Source organism: Chiloscyllium punctatum, chromosome 9, assembly GCF_047496795.1.
Source record: "Chiloscyllium punctatum isolate Juve2018m chromosome 9, sChiPun1.3, whole genome shotgun sequence".
Taxonomy (NCBI): domain Eukaryota; kingdom Metazoa; phylum Chordata; class Chondrichthyes; order Orectolobiformes; family Hemiscylliidae; genus Chiloscyllium; species Chiloscyllium punctatum.
The window spans coordinates 67,951,015-67,964,068 of record NC_092747.1 but is presented as its reverse complement, the minus strand read 5'-3'; the positions used below and the strand labels follow the sequence as shown (position 1 = coordinate 67,964,068).

General features: G+C 41.3%; 1 protein-coding gene across 6 annotated transcripts in view; it reads right to left on the bottom strand.

Annotated features, from left to right (window-relative positions):
* hikeshi (heat shock protein nuclear import factor hikeshi) overlaps positions 1-11,957 on the bottom strand; it is a 42,219-nt gene extending 30,262 nt beyond the window's left edge. For 3 of the 6 annotated variants that reach the window (XM_072577738.1, XM_072577737.1, XM_072577739.1), the window contains exon 1: positions 11,748-11,941. In XM_072577738.1, the coding sequence (XP_072433839.1) occupies positions 11,748-11,777 (30 nt within the window). In that variant the 5' untranslated portion in view covers positions 11,778-11,941. Of the gene's footprint in view, positions 1-11,747 lie in introns of all 6 variants that reach the window. The other 3 variants (XM_072577742.1, XM_072577740.1, XM_072577741.1) reach the window with 3 other exon arrangements.
* Positions 11,958-13,054: the final 1,097 nt, after the last annotated feature.

Here is a 13,054-nt window from a genome sequence, read left to right as displayed (position 1 = left end):
CCATGTCACCCTGTATTCTCATAACATCCTCCTCACATTTCACCCTGCTACCCAGCTTTGTCTCATCAGCAAATTTGCTAATATTACTTTCAATGCCTTTATCTCTATCATTTATGTATATTGTAAACAGCTGCGGTCCCAGCACCGAAACTTGTGGTACCCCACTGCTCACCATCCGCTGTCCATTCTGAAAGGGACCAGTTTAATCACTCCTCTTGGCTTCCTGTCAGTCAGCCAATTTTCAATCCGAGTCAATATCTTGTCCCCAATACCGTGTGCCCTAATCTTTCTCACTAATCTCCTGTGTGGGACCTTATCAAAGGCTTTCTGAAAGTCCAGGTACACTACATCCACTGGCTCTCCCTTGTCCATCTTCATATTTACATCCTCAAAAAATTCCAGAAGATTAGTCAAGCACAATTTCCCCTTCATAAATCCATGCTGACTCTGACCTACCCTGTTACTGCTATCCAATGGATGAGGCGAATTTATGAGTAAAGTTAAACTGAGAGGCTGAGCATATAGATTCATGTAAAAGCAGGATTTTGTAAGGGTATGTTGTTTAAAGTAATTCTTTTAACATTTAGGTAGAAGTAAAGGAAACTTGAAAAGTGGGATGTCACAGCTGGAATTAGCTAAGATAGTTAAAAATTAAAAGACTTGAGTTAAAAGAAAGATGGAGACTAAGGAAACTTTGGAGAAAGAAAGCAGAGAGTAATAGAAAAAGGACAGTGAAGAAAACCTGAACTGAGAAGTGAAGAAAAAGAAAATCAGAGGGAGGTGGAATGAAAAACTTCCTGGGTGATAATGATGATGATGATAACCTACAGCATAGAAAACATTTTCAAGTCACAAAGATTTGGACTCGAGCATAAGAGGTACAGTTAGTAAGTTTGCAGGTGACACCAAAATTGGAGGTGTAGTGGACAGCGAAAAGGGTTACCTCAGATTACAACAGGTTCTTGATCAGATGGGCCAATGGGCTGAGAAGTGGCAGATGGAGTTTAATTCAGATAAACGCAAGGTGCTGCATTTTGGGAACGCAAATCTTAGCAGGACTTATACACTTAATGGTAAGGTCCTAGGGAGTATTGCTGAACAAAGAGACCTTGGAGTGCAGGTTCATAGCTCCTTGAAAGTGGACTCGCAGGTAGATAGGATAGTGAAGAAGGCGTTTGGTATGCTTTCCTTTATTGGTCAGAGTATTGAGTACAGGAGTTGGGAGATCATGTTGCGGCTATACAGAACATTGGTTAGGCCACTGTTGGAATATTGCGTGCAATTCTGGTCTCCTTCCTATCGGAAAGATGTTGTGAAACTTGAAAGGGTTCAGAAAAGATGTACAAGAATGTTGCCAAGTTCGGAGGATTTGAGCTATGGAGAGAGACTAAACAGGCTGGGGCTGTTTTCCCTGGAGCATCGGAGGCTGAGGGGTGACCTTACAGAGGTTTACAAAAGTATGAGGGGCATGGGTAGAGTAAATAGACAAAGTCTTTTCCCTGGGGTCGGGGAATCCAGAACTAGAGGGCATAGGTTTAGGGCGAGAGGGGAAAGATATAAAAGAGACCTAAGGGGCAACTTTTTCACGCAGGTGTTACGTGTATGGAATGAGCTGCCAGAGGATGTGGTGGAGGCTGGTACAATTGCAACATCTTAAGAGGCATTTGGATGGGTATATGAATAGATTAGATTAGATTACATTACATTATAGTGTGGAAACAGGCCCTTCGGCCCAATAAATCCACATCGACCCACCGAAGCGCAACTCACCCATACCCCTACATTTACCCCTTACCTAACACTAAGAACAATTTAGCATGGCAAATTCACCTGACCTGCACATCATTGGACTGTGGGAGGAAACCGGAGCACCCGGAGGAAACCCACGCAGACATGGGGAGAACGTGCAAACTCCACACAGTCGCCTGAGGTGGGAATTGAATCCGGTCTCAGGCGCTGCGAGGCAGCAGTGCTAACCACTGTGCCACTGTGCTGCCCACAAATAGGAAGGGTTTGGAGAGATATGGGCCGGGTGCTGGCAGGTGGGACTAGATTGGGTTGGGATAGCTGGTCGGCGTGGACAGGTTGGACCAAAGGGTCTGTTTCCATGCTGTACATTTAAGTCCTGGTTGAAGTTATGTACATGAAACAGCTTCTCCCAGAGAGAGAAGGGACTTCAAAAAGCTACAAAATAAATTACCTCAGTGGAAGGATATTAGTTTGAAGGTTTCTGACCTGAAGTGAATGGTTAGAACCTTGGTGGGATTATTCTAGGCTGGGAAAGCTCAAAGATAAATTATATGAATATTCAAGGAAGAAGTTATCAAAATCTCAAACCACGAATTGAAAGAAACAGTTAAGTCAAAACTATGGATATGATTTAAAAAAAAGGAAATGCTCTCTGGTAGTTGAGTTTTGAAGTGTGAAAGCGTGCAATGAATGAGATTGCATTTTATAGAGTGTTTTGAAATCTTTTAAATTAGTTATATGTATATAGTTTGAATTATTCTATTTTATCTTCATTTCTTTTGCACAATGAACTTTGTTTTATTGTTAAAACAGAATTTATGGCAATGGCAAGCTTGCATTTAAGTAGATGGCCACTTTGTTAAATAAGAAAAATGATTCAAGAAGCCAGACCTCAGTTTGAGATCTGAGCTCCAGTAGTAACACCAGCTGGAATTATAAAAGATGCCATAATAATAACCACAGAGTAGGATGGACTATAAAGGAAAAATAAAGGGAGCTTGTCAAAAGGTACAGCTAAAATTATACAGACTAGAAAAATCAAATGAGCATATATAGTCTGGAAAAAGAATTCATTCAATGCTTTTAGAATAGTTTCTAAAAACAGTATGTTTGGTGCTGACCAGAGAGCAGTCTATACTACTCCAGGTTTTGCGCAACAAGATATGATTAATGATTTGTGAGGTGCTCCTAAGAAGTAGCAATCAAAATATGATTAAATGTTAAATTTAGTTTGCAGGAGTAGATCTAAGATTAGTAATTTAAACTTAAACAAGGGCCCATTTGATTATGAAAGCAGAGTGACCTAAAATGAACTGCCAAATTAGGGTTGGTCAATAAAAATGTAGCGGCAAACATTTAAAGGAATATTTTAGAACACACTATAGATATATTCCAATGTGGGGAAAAACAATTATGATGTAACTGCAACTAAACCAATTCAAGGTAACAATAAATTTGAAGAAAAAGGCTTATAAAAATGTCTGGCAGGTCACAAGTTTAATAAGGATGGAAAATTATAGTGTAACAGAAACTGTTAGAAATATTTTAAAAAGTTAGGATTCTACAGATATCTAAAAAAGGAAAAAATTTAAAGCGAACGTTGCCTTAGAGAGTGTGTCTAGGAAATCAATGATGGAAAGTTATAATGAGGGAACAGAATGAAACTGATATTTTACAACCTGTATGGCAAAGACCAATGTAAGTAACATGCCAATAATGGCTGTAAGTCAGGAACTGGAAGGGAATGGGGAACTCAGTAATTACACTTTCCAGAGAAGTGGGACCAAATTGTTGACTCTGCAGGCTGATGAGTGCCCAGGTCTGACCAACATTCCCATTTCTTTCTTTTTCTTCTGTACAGACCTCCGAGGTCCATGCAAAGAACAAAGGTATAGTACAGCACAGAAACAGGGCCCTCAGCCCACCAAGCCTGCACGGACACATGATGCCTTTCTAAACAAGAAGCAACTTTAGGAACTAGAAGTCAATGCTGCGTGTGGCATCAGTGTCACAGCCCTGAAGTAAAATTGAGCGTGATGAACTTCATCCCAGGGTCTTAAAATAAGTTGCCAGTGAGATAATTGATATGCTGTTTTTCATTTTTCAGAGAAGGTTCACAAGAATGGAAGGGATGTTTGTCAAATTTGATGACACAAAAACAGTTCGGAAAGTAAGTTGTAAAGAAGACTAAAGAACATTCAAAGATATGCAAATAGGCTATAAAACTGAATAAAGATTGGCAAATGGACTAGAAAGTGGCAGTATGTAAAAATTGTCAAGTTCGGCAGGAAGAACAGAAACAAAGCATTTTATCCAAACAATGAGAGTGCAGAGCTGAGATGCAAAGGGATCGGTGTGTCCTAGTGCATAAATCACAAAATGTTTTCTGAAGATACAGCAAGTGATTAGGAAAGCTGGTAGATTAAAAACAGTAAATTCACCTCCAAACTTGATTTGGAATTATATTAAAGTTGCTTCACTGTCACTGTCCTCATAGTATGGTCAGTGTACCTATGCCACTGAATAATGATGGTGAAAGAGGACATCCTTGACAACAACCCCTGCCAACACTAAAGCTATTCCGACTTAAACCACTGGTGATAACCACTGCTTTGGGATCATTATATAATACTGAAACCCATTTAGCAAATATCTCTCAGACATCGAACCTTTCCAGTGTATAAAAAAAGATATGGCCTTGTCTGCATCCGAAAGAGACAGCTAAACCCAGTATTGTTCCCTGTTGACAGGCTTGTATCATATTTAAGACCATTCTAATATTATTAGTTGACCTGCAGCCCTTTATAAACCCTGTCTGGTCCTCTTTTATGATGGATGGCAAGACCCTCTCCAATCTTAATGCTAACATTTTAGAAAGAATTTTGAAATCTACATTTAGTAAGGATATGGGTCTATATGATGAGCAACCTTCTGGGCTTTTTCCCTTTTTAAGAATAAGAGAGATGTTTGCTTCTCTCCACGAAGATATGTTGACTATTTGAAGAATTATACATCTTTATGAGTGGCCCAGCCAGTTCCCCTATAAATTCTTTATAGAATTCAGACTGGAATCTGTCTGGACCAGGCGGTTTACCACTCTGAAGCTGCCTAACCACGTCGAGTACTTCCTGGGTTGTCAGGGGAGCATTCAAGATCAACACCTGCTCAGAAGTTAAGCCCGGAAGAGCCAAATTTTTAAAGAAGGATTCCATCTTCTCAGTTCTATCCTCATAGCCCTGCGATTTATACAGTTCAAAATAGAACTTGCTAAAGACTGTATTGATCTTTTTACGATCACTAGTCAGGGTACCAGAGCCTTTTTCTTTCTAGTAAGGTATGCTGGGTATCTGCCAGGCTTGTCACCATTTTCAAATAATCTCTGCTTTTTGAATAATATTTCCCTCTTTGTTGTTTGGGTAAGTGTGGTATTCAAGGCTGCCCTAAGGGCTGTGATCCTTTGTAGTTTAGTAATGGAAGGTCTGTTAAGATACGCTGTCTCAGCTGCCTTCAAGCAAGCCTCGAGCAGGCGCTGTTGCTCTCCCTTTTGTCTTTTCCAGGTCGCGGAATATGAGATGACCAAGCCTCGCACATATGCCTTCGTGGTCTCCCACATCATCGACGGGTTACTGGGCCGTACCTGAATTAATTACCCAGAAGGTTTTGAATTCCTGCTAAAATTACTTTCTAAATTTGCTATCCTTCAATAAGAAGGGACCCCCCTTGATGTGAAGGGCAGTGCTTGTCACTGGCCACTCGGGTGTTTTTCGTATCTTCCTGGTGGTGGAAATTGAATAAAGATTCGTGCACTTTGTGTCTTTCACTGTGTCTCGCACCTACACACACACACACCATGGGTGCTGGGGAAAAAATAAGCACTACCGCAGTTAGGCGGTAGTGTGGGGCAAAAAAAAATAAATTTTTTTAAATACAAAGGGACCCATACACCAATGTCGGGGGCTTATTCCATCATCCCTAATCTTGACTTCCATATGTACTTCACCGTGATCAGAAATAGCTTTGTTACCTATTTTACAAGACAGTGTGGAATTCAAAAGGGTTGAGGGGGCGAAAATCATAAATTCTGGTATGACACATGTGTGGGTTCGAGTAGAAAGTAAAGTCTCTACCCTGGGGGTGAAGGCACTCCATACATCTACTAGCCCAAGCTCCTCATTCAGATCCACCAGTTGTCTAGATCTCAGAGATATACCCAGAGCTCTTAGGTATTCTATCTGTCTCTGGCTCCATAATACAGTTAAAATCTCCTCCTATAATTGTACTGCAGACTCCATAAGCCATCAACTTAGAGAATGCTTCTGTTACAAATTTAAAGGGATGCGCCGGGGAGCAAGAGAGATTCAGAATTCCATATTCCTCTCCATGTATTAGGGCTTTGATCAATATATAGCATCCAGACTCATCTTCTATCTGGCTCAATATTTGGAAAGGAAGATTCTTCCAAATAAGAATGGCTACTCCCCTTTGAACTGAAAGATGACAAAAAGGTCTGATCAAATCCGCCCTGTTGTAGCTTTAAAATGTTCTTTGTCAAGTAAATGTGTCTCATGTAAGAGAACTGCATCGTCCCTTTCTTTTTTGAGACTTGATAATATCTTTTTCCTTTTGATTGGCGAATTACTCCCCTTGACATTCCGGGTGCACCACCTAAGCGAATGGCTAGCCATAATCATCCAGGCAAGCCCAAGATCCCCCAAGAGGAAGAACACCACTCAGAAAACCTTGAGTAAAGACAGTAGTAAATTCACAAATACAAGAATTCTTTAAAAACTTTGAAACCAACACAATCAAAAGCTATTCCTAAGTAAAAACACAACGCAAAACATATTTGAAAGGAGACTTTCCCCCTCGATAACCCCACCATAACCTCTCCAAACTAGGGCCCTGCCCTCAGCCCAGGCATTATAAAGTGAAATAGACAAATTCAAGTATTTTATGAAACCAAAGTTAAAAGTGAGGAACTAACCTCCCTCCCACACCAACACCTGGGTGCGTTTAGCAAACAGTACAAAATAGAAGCAGTATATAAAATGACAATCCTGGCGAGTATTAGGCAACTAAGTAAAATGAGAAAAGAGGAAAACCCCACTCTTAAGAAAAAGGCAAGACAAAACAAACACCCCTTGCCCACAAATCAAGTAAGCCACGCAAACTATAAAAAAGAAACCAAAGGAAGAGTAAAGAACAAGCCCCCCCCCCCCCCCCTCCAGTGTAAGATGAAAAAAAAAGGAAAAAAAAGGGGGTAAACAAAGGGAGGGGCGGCAGCAAAATAAAGTCATTACCCATATGGTTTAGATCCCGCAGTCTGCTTAAGACAGTCCAAGAATTCTTTTACTTTTCTGGCGACCCAAAGTTGTAAACGGATCCTCCATGGCTGAAGCGCAGCGTTGCCAGATAGCGCAGTGAATATTAGATATTTGTGTCTCTCAGATGTTTCTTCACTTCATCGAATGCCCTCCTCTTGCAGACCACGGCTGGAGAGAAGTCCTGAAATAACATTCTGGAACCCTTGTGCATCATGGCCTGGGGATCCTTCCCCAAGGCTCTCGAGGCTTCCAGGGGCATTTATTTTTCTTCGTAGCACTGGAGTCAGATTCGAACCAGGCAGGGGCGCTGGTCCGACCCGGGCCCACGTATAGCAACCCGGTGGGCCCACTCCATTCGCACCCGGCCCGGTCCCGACTCCAACTTCAATAACTGTGGGAGCCATCGCTCCAAAACGTCTACAAGCTGGCCTTCCTCTTCCCGTTCGGGAAGGCTTAGCAACCGAATATTTTTCCAATGGCCCTGATTATCAATGTCGTGAATGCGCTCCTCCAGGGTCCGGATTCGCTGCTCAAGAGCCTGGACCTGACCTACAGACAACTTGGCAGCCGTCTCCAGGGCCACAGCCCGTTGCTCTGCCCCTCCGATGCGCTGCTCAAGTTTTTCAATTTCTCCGTCATGCTGCTGTAGCATGACCGAGATCGACTCCCACCTGGACTGGGACTCCTCAATAAAGGCATCAATCGACTCGTGAAGTTTGGTGATCCTGGAGAGCAAACTCGCCTCCGCAGGCAAGTCCCCCGACGTGGCTGCGGACATCTCTGCTGCGATGGGAAGGTGTGGGGGATAGGTCCCTGCCTGTTTCAAGCTGCGGGAGTTTTTGCTCTTAGTCATTTTAGAAACAACACCAAACTATCCAAGTTTGATGTAAAATGACTGACTACGCTGGGCAAAAGCTATCATAAGTGATTTAAAGGGGGAGGTGAAGGTGGGTGCCCCACTTTGCCAGAGTCTTAGAGTACTACAGACTCAGACTTGCTGGGTTGTCGCCATCTTGGATCTGCCGCAATTCAGCTACATAGATCTTTAACTCTTTGAGAAATTTTGTTAAAGTTGCTGAGGTTCATTACGTAACAGAGTAAATGGGAGGAAAACTGAAGAATTTGGTGGGAAAGTTCAAGACACTTACATATTCAGAATTTAACAAATGTTTCATTTTACATGTGCCATTATACCAGGTCATGACAATGTTGAACGACGTGAATTTTCACGATTTCAATGAACCTTTGACATTTTAAATTTACATACCAGCACGTATAAATGAAATTTACTACCAGTAATTCATTCTTGTTTCTCTTGCTTTTATCTGGTAATTACCTTTACCGTAATTCATTGGTCTTCTTTACCCGGGATTAGCTGAGGGATCAAATCAACTTCTGCTAATAATATGCTATATTGTGAACTGCAGCATGAATTTCAGCCCCTCAAAACTAGAGACTGTGTAATAGTCAACCCTATAAACTGAACCTTTAAAAATAGTCTAAAAAATACAACTTTTACATGTGTATACATGGTATAGAAGACAGGTTCCACGAACCTGTAGTGTATACCCTTGAATTTAGAAGCTTTATCAAATTGGTACTGTTAAAACAATATGACTCAATTAAGTAGATACAGAAAAACTCTCCCTTTTAATGATGAAATCTAAAACTTGCGGCCAGTCCCTAATATATTACATTAAAAATACTAAATAAATACAAGCTGCGGTTTAGATTAGATTACTTACAGTGTGGAAACAGGCCCTTTGGCCCAACAAGTCCACACCGACCCGCCGAAGCGTAACCCACTCAGGCCCCTAACACTACAGGCAATTTTGCATCGCCAATTCACCTAACCTGCACATTTTTGGACTGTGGGAGGAAACCGGAGCACCCAGAGAAAACCCACGCAGACACGGGGAGAATGTGCAAACTCCACAGTTAGTCGCCTGAGGTGAGAATTGAACCCCGGGTCTCTGGCACTGTGAGGCAGTAGTGCTAACCACAGTGGTTCTTCAGTACCTAGATAGATTTGTGTCAATATTGGGGTTCTTTATGGTTTTTCTTTACATTTGTGCTTTGTGCAAATGATTTTAGTATTAAAACACAACTTGTAACTACTTACTTATGCCCGTCCTTGTTTCCCACTAAGGTTAACCAAAATATTTCAAGATGTATTCAAGAAGAGAGGAACATTACACTTCAATTTTGATTGTGTTACAAAGTAATAGTATTGTACTGGACTATATGTTAACTGATTTTGTCGAATTTTAGCAGTCAAAGTAACTGCAAAATCAGAGCTGTAAAGTAAAAATTGCTGAAACAAAAATCCTAAAGTAGTGCACCCTGCACGTTACATAATACAACTTGTATTCAAAGCACTTTTAAAGTTTAAAAAAATTCAAAGACATGTCACAGAAGCATAATCAAAACAAGTCAAAGAAGGATAATTGGAGTAAAATCTTAATGGTAGCTTTTAAAAAGTATGTCAGTGAAAGTGTTGGAGACAAGAGAGATTTGGGGGAGGAAACACCATACTGATGGCCTAAGTCAGTGCTTATCAAATCTTTTCCCACTGTGACCCCATTTCAGAGCTTGAAAATTGTTCTAAACCCCAGTACACAGTGAAGGAAGGGAGAAGACATCTGGGAGCAGCAGAAGGATCACTCTTAAGTTTGTGACCCCACAAAGTCTTGAAGCATGGTCTAGATAGTTGAGAATACATTTGTCAATGAAGAGGTGAAAGAAATTGGCAAAGCACAAGTGATTCTCAAATACCAAACACCTATCCATCCCCAATTTTAACCACTCTACCACTAAGTTACCAACCCAACCACCCAGTTGGCTCAAAACTTCAAATCCCCCTCCCACTCCACCAAGGACATGCAGGTCCTTGGACTCCTCCATCACCAGACCATAGCAACACGACGGTTGGAGGAAGAGCGCCTCATCTTCCGCCTAGGAACCCTCCAACCACAAGGGATGAACTCAGATTTCTCCAGTTTCCTCATTTCCCTTCCCCCCACCTTGTCTCAGTCCCAACCCTCGAACTCAGCATCACCTTCGTAACCTGCAATCTTCTTCCTGACCTCTCCGCCCCCACCCCGTCCTATCACCCTCACCTTAACTTCCTTCCACCTATCGCATTTCCAATGCCCCTCCCCCAAGTCCTCCTCCCTACCTTTTATCTTAGCCTGCTGGACACACTTTCCTCATTCCTGAAGAAGGGCTCATGCCTGAAAACGTCGATTCTCCTGCTCCTTGGATGCTGCCTGACCTGCTGCTTTTCCAGCAACACATTTTCAGCTACTTTTCAGATGTCCAATACCTAGTCATAGTAAATGTTCCAAACTTCACTGGCTCCCTACTACCATCCTTAAAACATCGCTGACTTTTTTTCAATCAACCATCATTCATATTTTCTTCATGTCGTTCAGTGCAAAAATTCTGCTTAATAATGCTCCCGAGAAGCAATTTGTTAAAGACAGCTATAAAAATACAACTGTTGTTATGGCCAGGATGAGATGGAAGATAGTCTGAGGAGAAAAAAAAAGGAAATAAGTGAAGGATAGATGCCAGAGTAAGCAAGAGGGACAGGGTAGCAGCTGAGGGGTTAGAACAGACACTCTCACCTAGAAACTAAGTAGTCCATGAGTTTGTGTTCTTTCAGATAGTCTGGGCATCACTAGCAATGCCAACATTTGTTGTCCATGTCGAATTGTCCTTGAACTGAATGACTTCCTAGGCTATTTTAGAGCATAATTAAAAGTCAACCACATTGCATGTTTGATGTCACATGTAGGCAAACCTGGTAACAATGACAGATTTCCTTCCCTTATGGACATTAGAGAACTGAGGAAGGGCTTTTGCCCAAAACGTCGATTTTACTGCTCCTCAGATGCTGCCTGTACTGCTGTGCTCTTCCAGCACCACTAATCCAGAAACTGGTTTCCCGCATCTGCAGTCATTGTTTTTACCTAGAGAACTAGATGGACTCACTATGATAAGTTTTTAAATGTCAGACTTTAATTGAATTTAAATTGCATGGCTGTTACAGGCCTCTGCATTACTCCTTGAACTTATTAGAGAACGAAGTACACAGGGGTACTTGTGAGAAAGCTTCTCTTACAAACTAAGCCTTATCTTTGCATTCCAGGATGATCTTGACAACTGGGCGGTAGGAACAGGGTACAGTCATAAAAGCCAGAGTAGTACTTAATGTAAAGTAGTCAGATTAGCCCGTGTGGATATCAAAAACTTTAAAATCTGTACTAGTTAGGTTAGACAACACAAAAATGGGACCATAAGAGACCCATTGTAACAAACATATGTTTCTTTTAGATACTTGAGATCAAGTATTTCACAAGAAGTCTGAAAAAAATATCAAATTAATTACAAATCAAAACACTGCCGAGGCTGGATAAATGAGAACAGAAATTGCTGGCATTACTCAGCAAGCAGGTGAATTACTAGACCCGCTGAGTACTTATCGTATTTTTGTTTTTTTTTAAGTTGAACTCATTGATTTTTTTAAGCCTCAAAACACAACTTTCGTTCACTTCTTATGGACCCAAGAGCATTACTTCGCTTGCGGCACCTACATGCGTTTAAAATGAAAACTACTAAATCCCAAACATACATTTAAGATGCATAAGCGCTAACTCAAAATAAACTTACCAACCGACCCGCAACCAGGCACCCGAACATTGTCTCACCAAATATGCCGCCCCTCTCTGATCAGAGCCCAGCTCTCGCCAATCTCTAACATGTCACATATCCTTCGGCCATCCCCACCTGGTGTTGGTGCTGGTGCTGGTACTGGTGTTGGTGTTGGTGCCGCCGCCGCCGCTGCTGATTGAACTGAGCAGAAGTTTCTGGAAGCCTCAATACGCAGCCGCCACAAGGGCCGCCCTTTCACCCGGAAATAATTTACGCAGCTGTCAAACACAGCAGCAATGGAGGTGCAGATTTATGGTGTGCAAACTGTGCGTCTTGAGGGTGATTTATCTTATCTATGTCTGCATTGATTGTTACTTGCGCACCCAAAACAGTTATAGCCAGTAAATTTAATCAAATTGTATTTGATTTCGTTGACATTGCAAGTTTATTTTACTTGATTTTAGCTTGCCAGGTAAACATATCGGCTAAATATTGCACTGGAAAGCACTCGCCTTAAATCGACTGTAGTTCGGTGCACGTTGTTTTGTAAAGTTCTCCGTGTCGCAATTGTAGACATTAGGTTTTTGGTTGTAAAGATCGCTATTTTGCAAGGTTGTGCATTAGCCTGGTCGATGGGCTAACCGAAACGTAATTCATCCTGATCCCCTCTGTCGGGTTACGATTTGTCACATAGATTTCCAAGTGTTGAATGCTTGGAGAAATAAATAAGATGTAAAGTTGTTGCCCTGCCCCTCTTTCAGACAGCGAGCTCATGACCACATACTGAGTGAAACAATGCCCTCAATTCTTTTTAAATTTTTCCTCCAGTTAATTTAAATCACGTAAATCTTTCCGATATGTATAACTTAAGGCTTCAACTCAATCATGGTTACTAATTTCGATAAAATGCATTTTTAAAATAAGAGAAATAACCATAAAATAATAAATAAAAAGTGGGGGGTGTCACGTGGAGGAGAGAAAGTAAATTAAAGATAAAGAACAAGACTCGTGCAGGATAATGATATCGGCACTAATAAGCAGCGTCTGACAGTAAGTGATAAAATGTGGAAAACTAAAAGTACACCAGCCAATAGAAATAGAGTTTGATGGTAAAAGGATTTAACTAAAGGTCCTGTGTTTGTTATAAATGTCATAAAGTGGATGAATTAATAACATAAATAGAAATAAATATGTACCACCTCAGTCATTTCAGATTTGCAGCTGGAAGTGATCAAGACTGGAATTTCATATTTTGAAAGGACAGGCAGCTGAAACAGTGATAGGGTAGTTCTGTTAATTAAGGACAACATTAGTTCAGAAGGTCA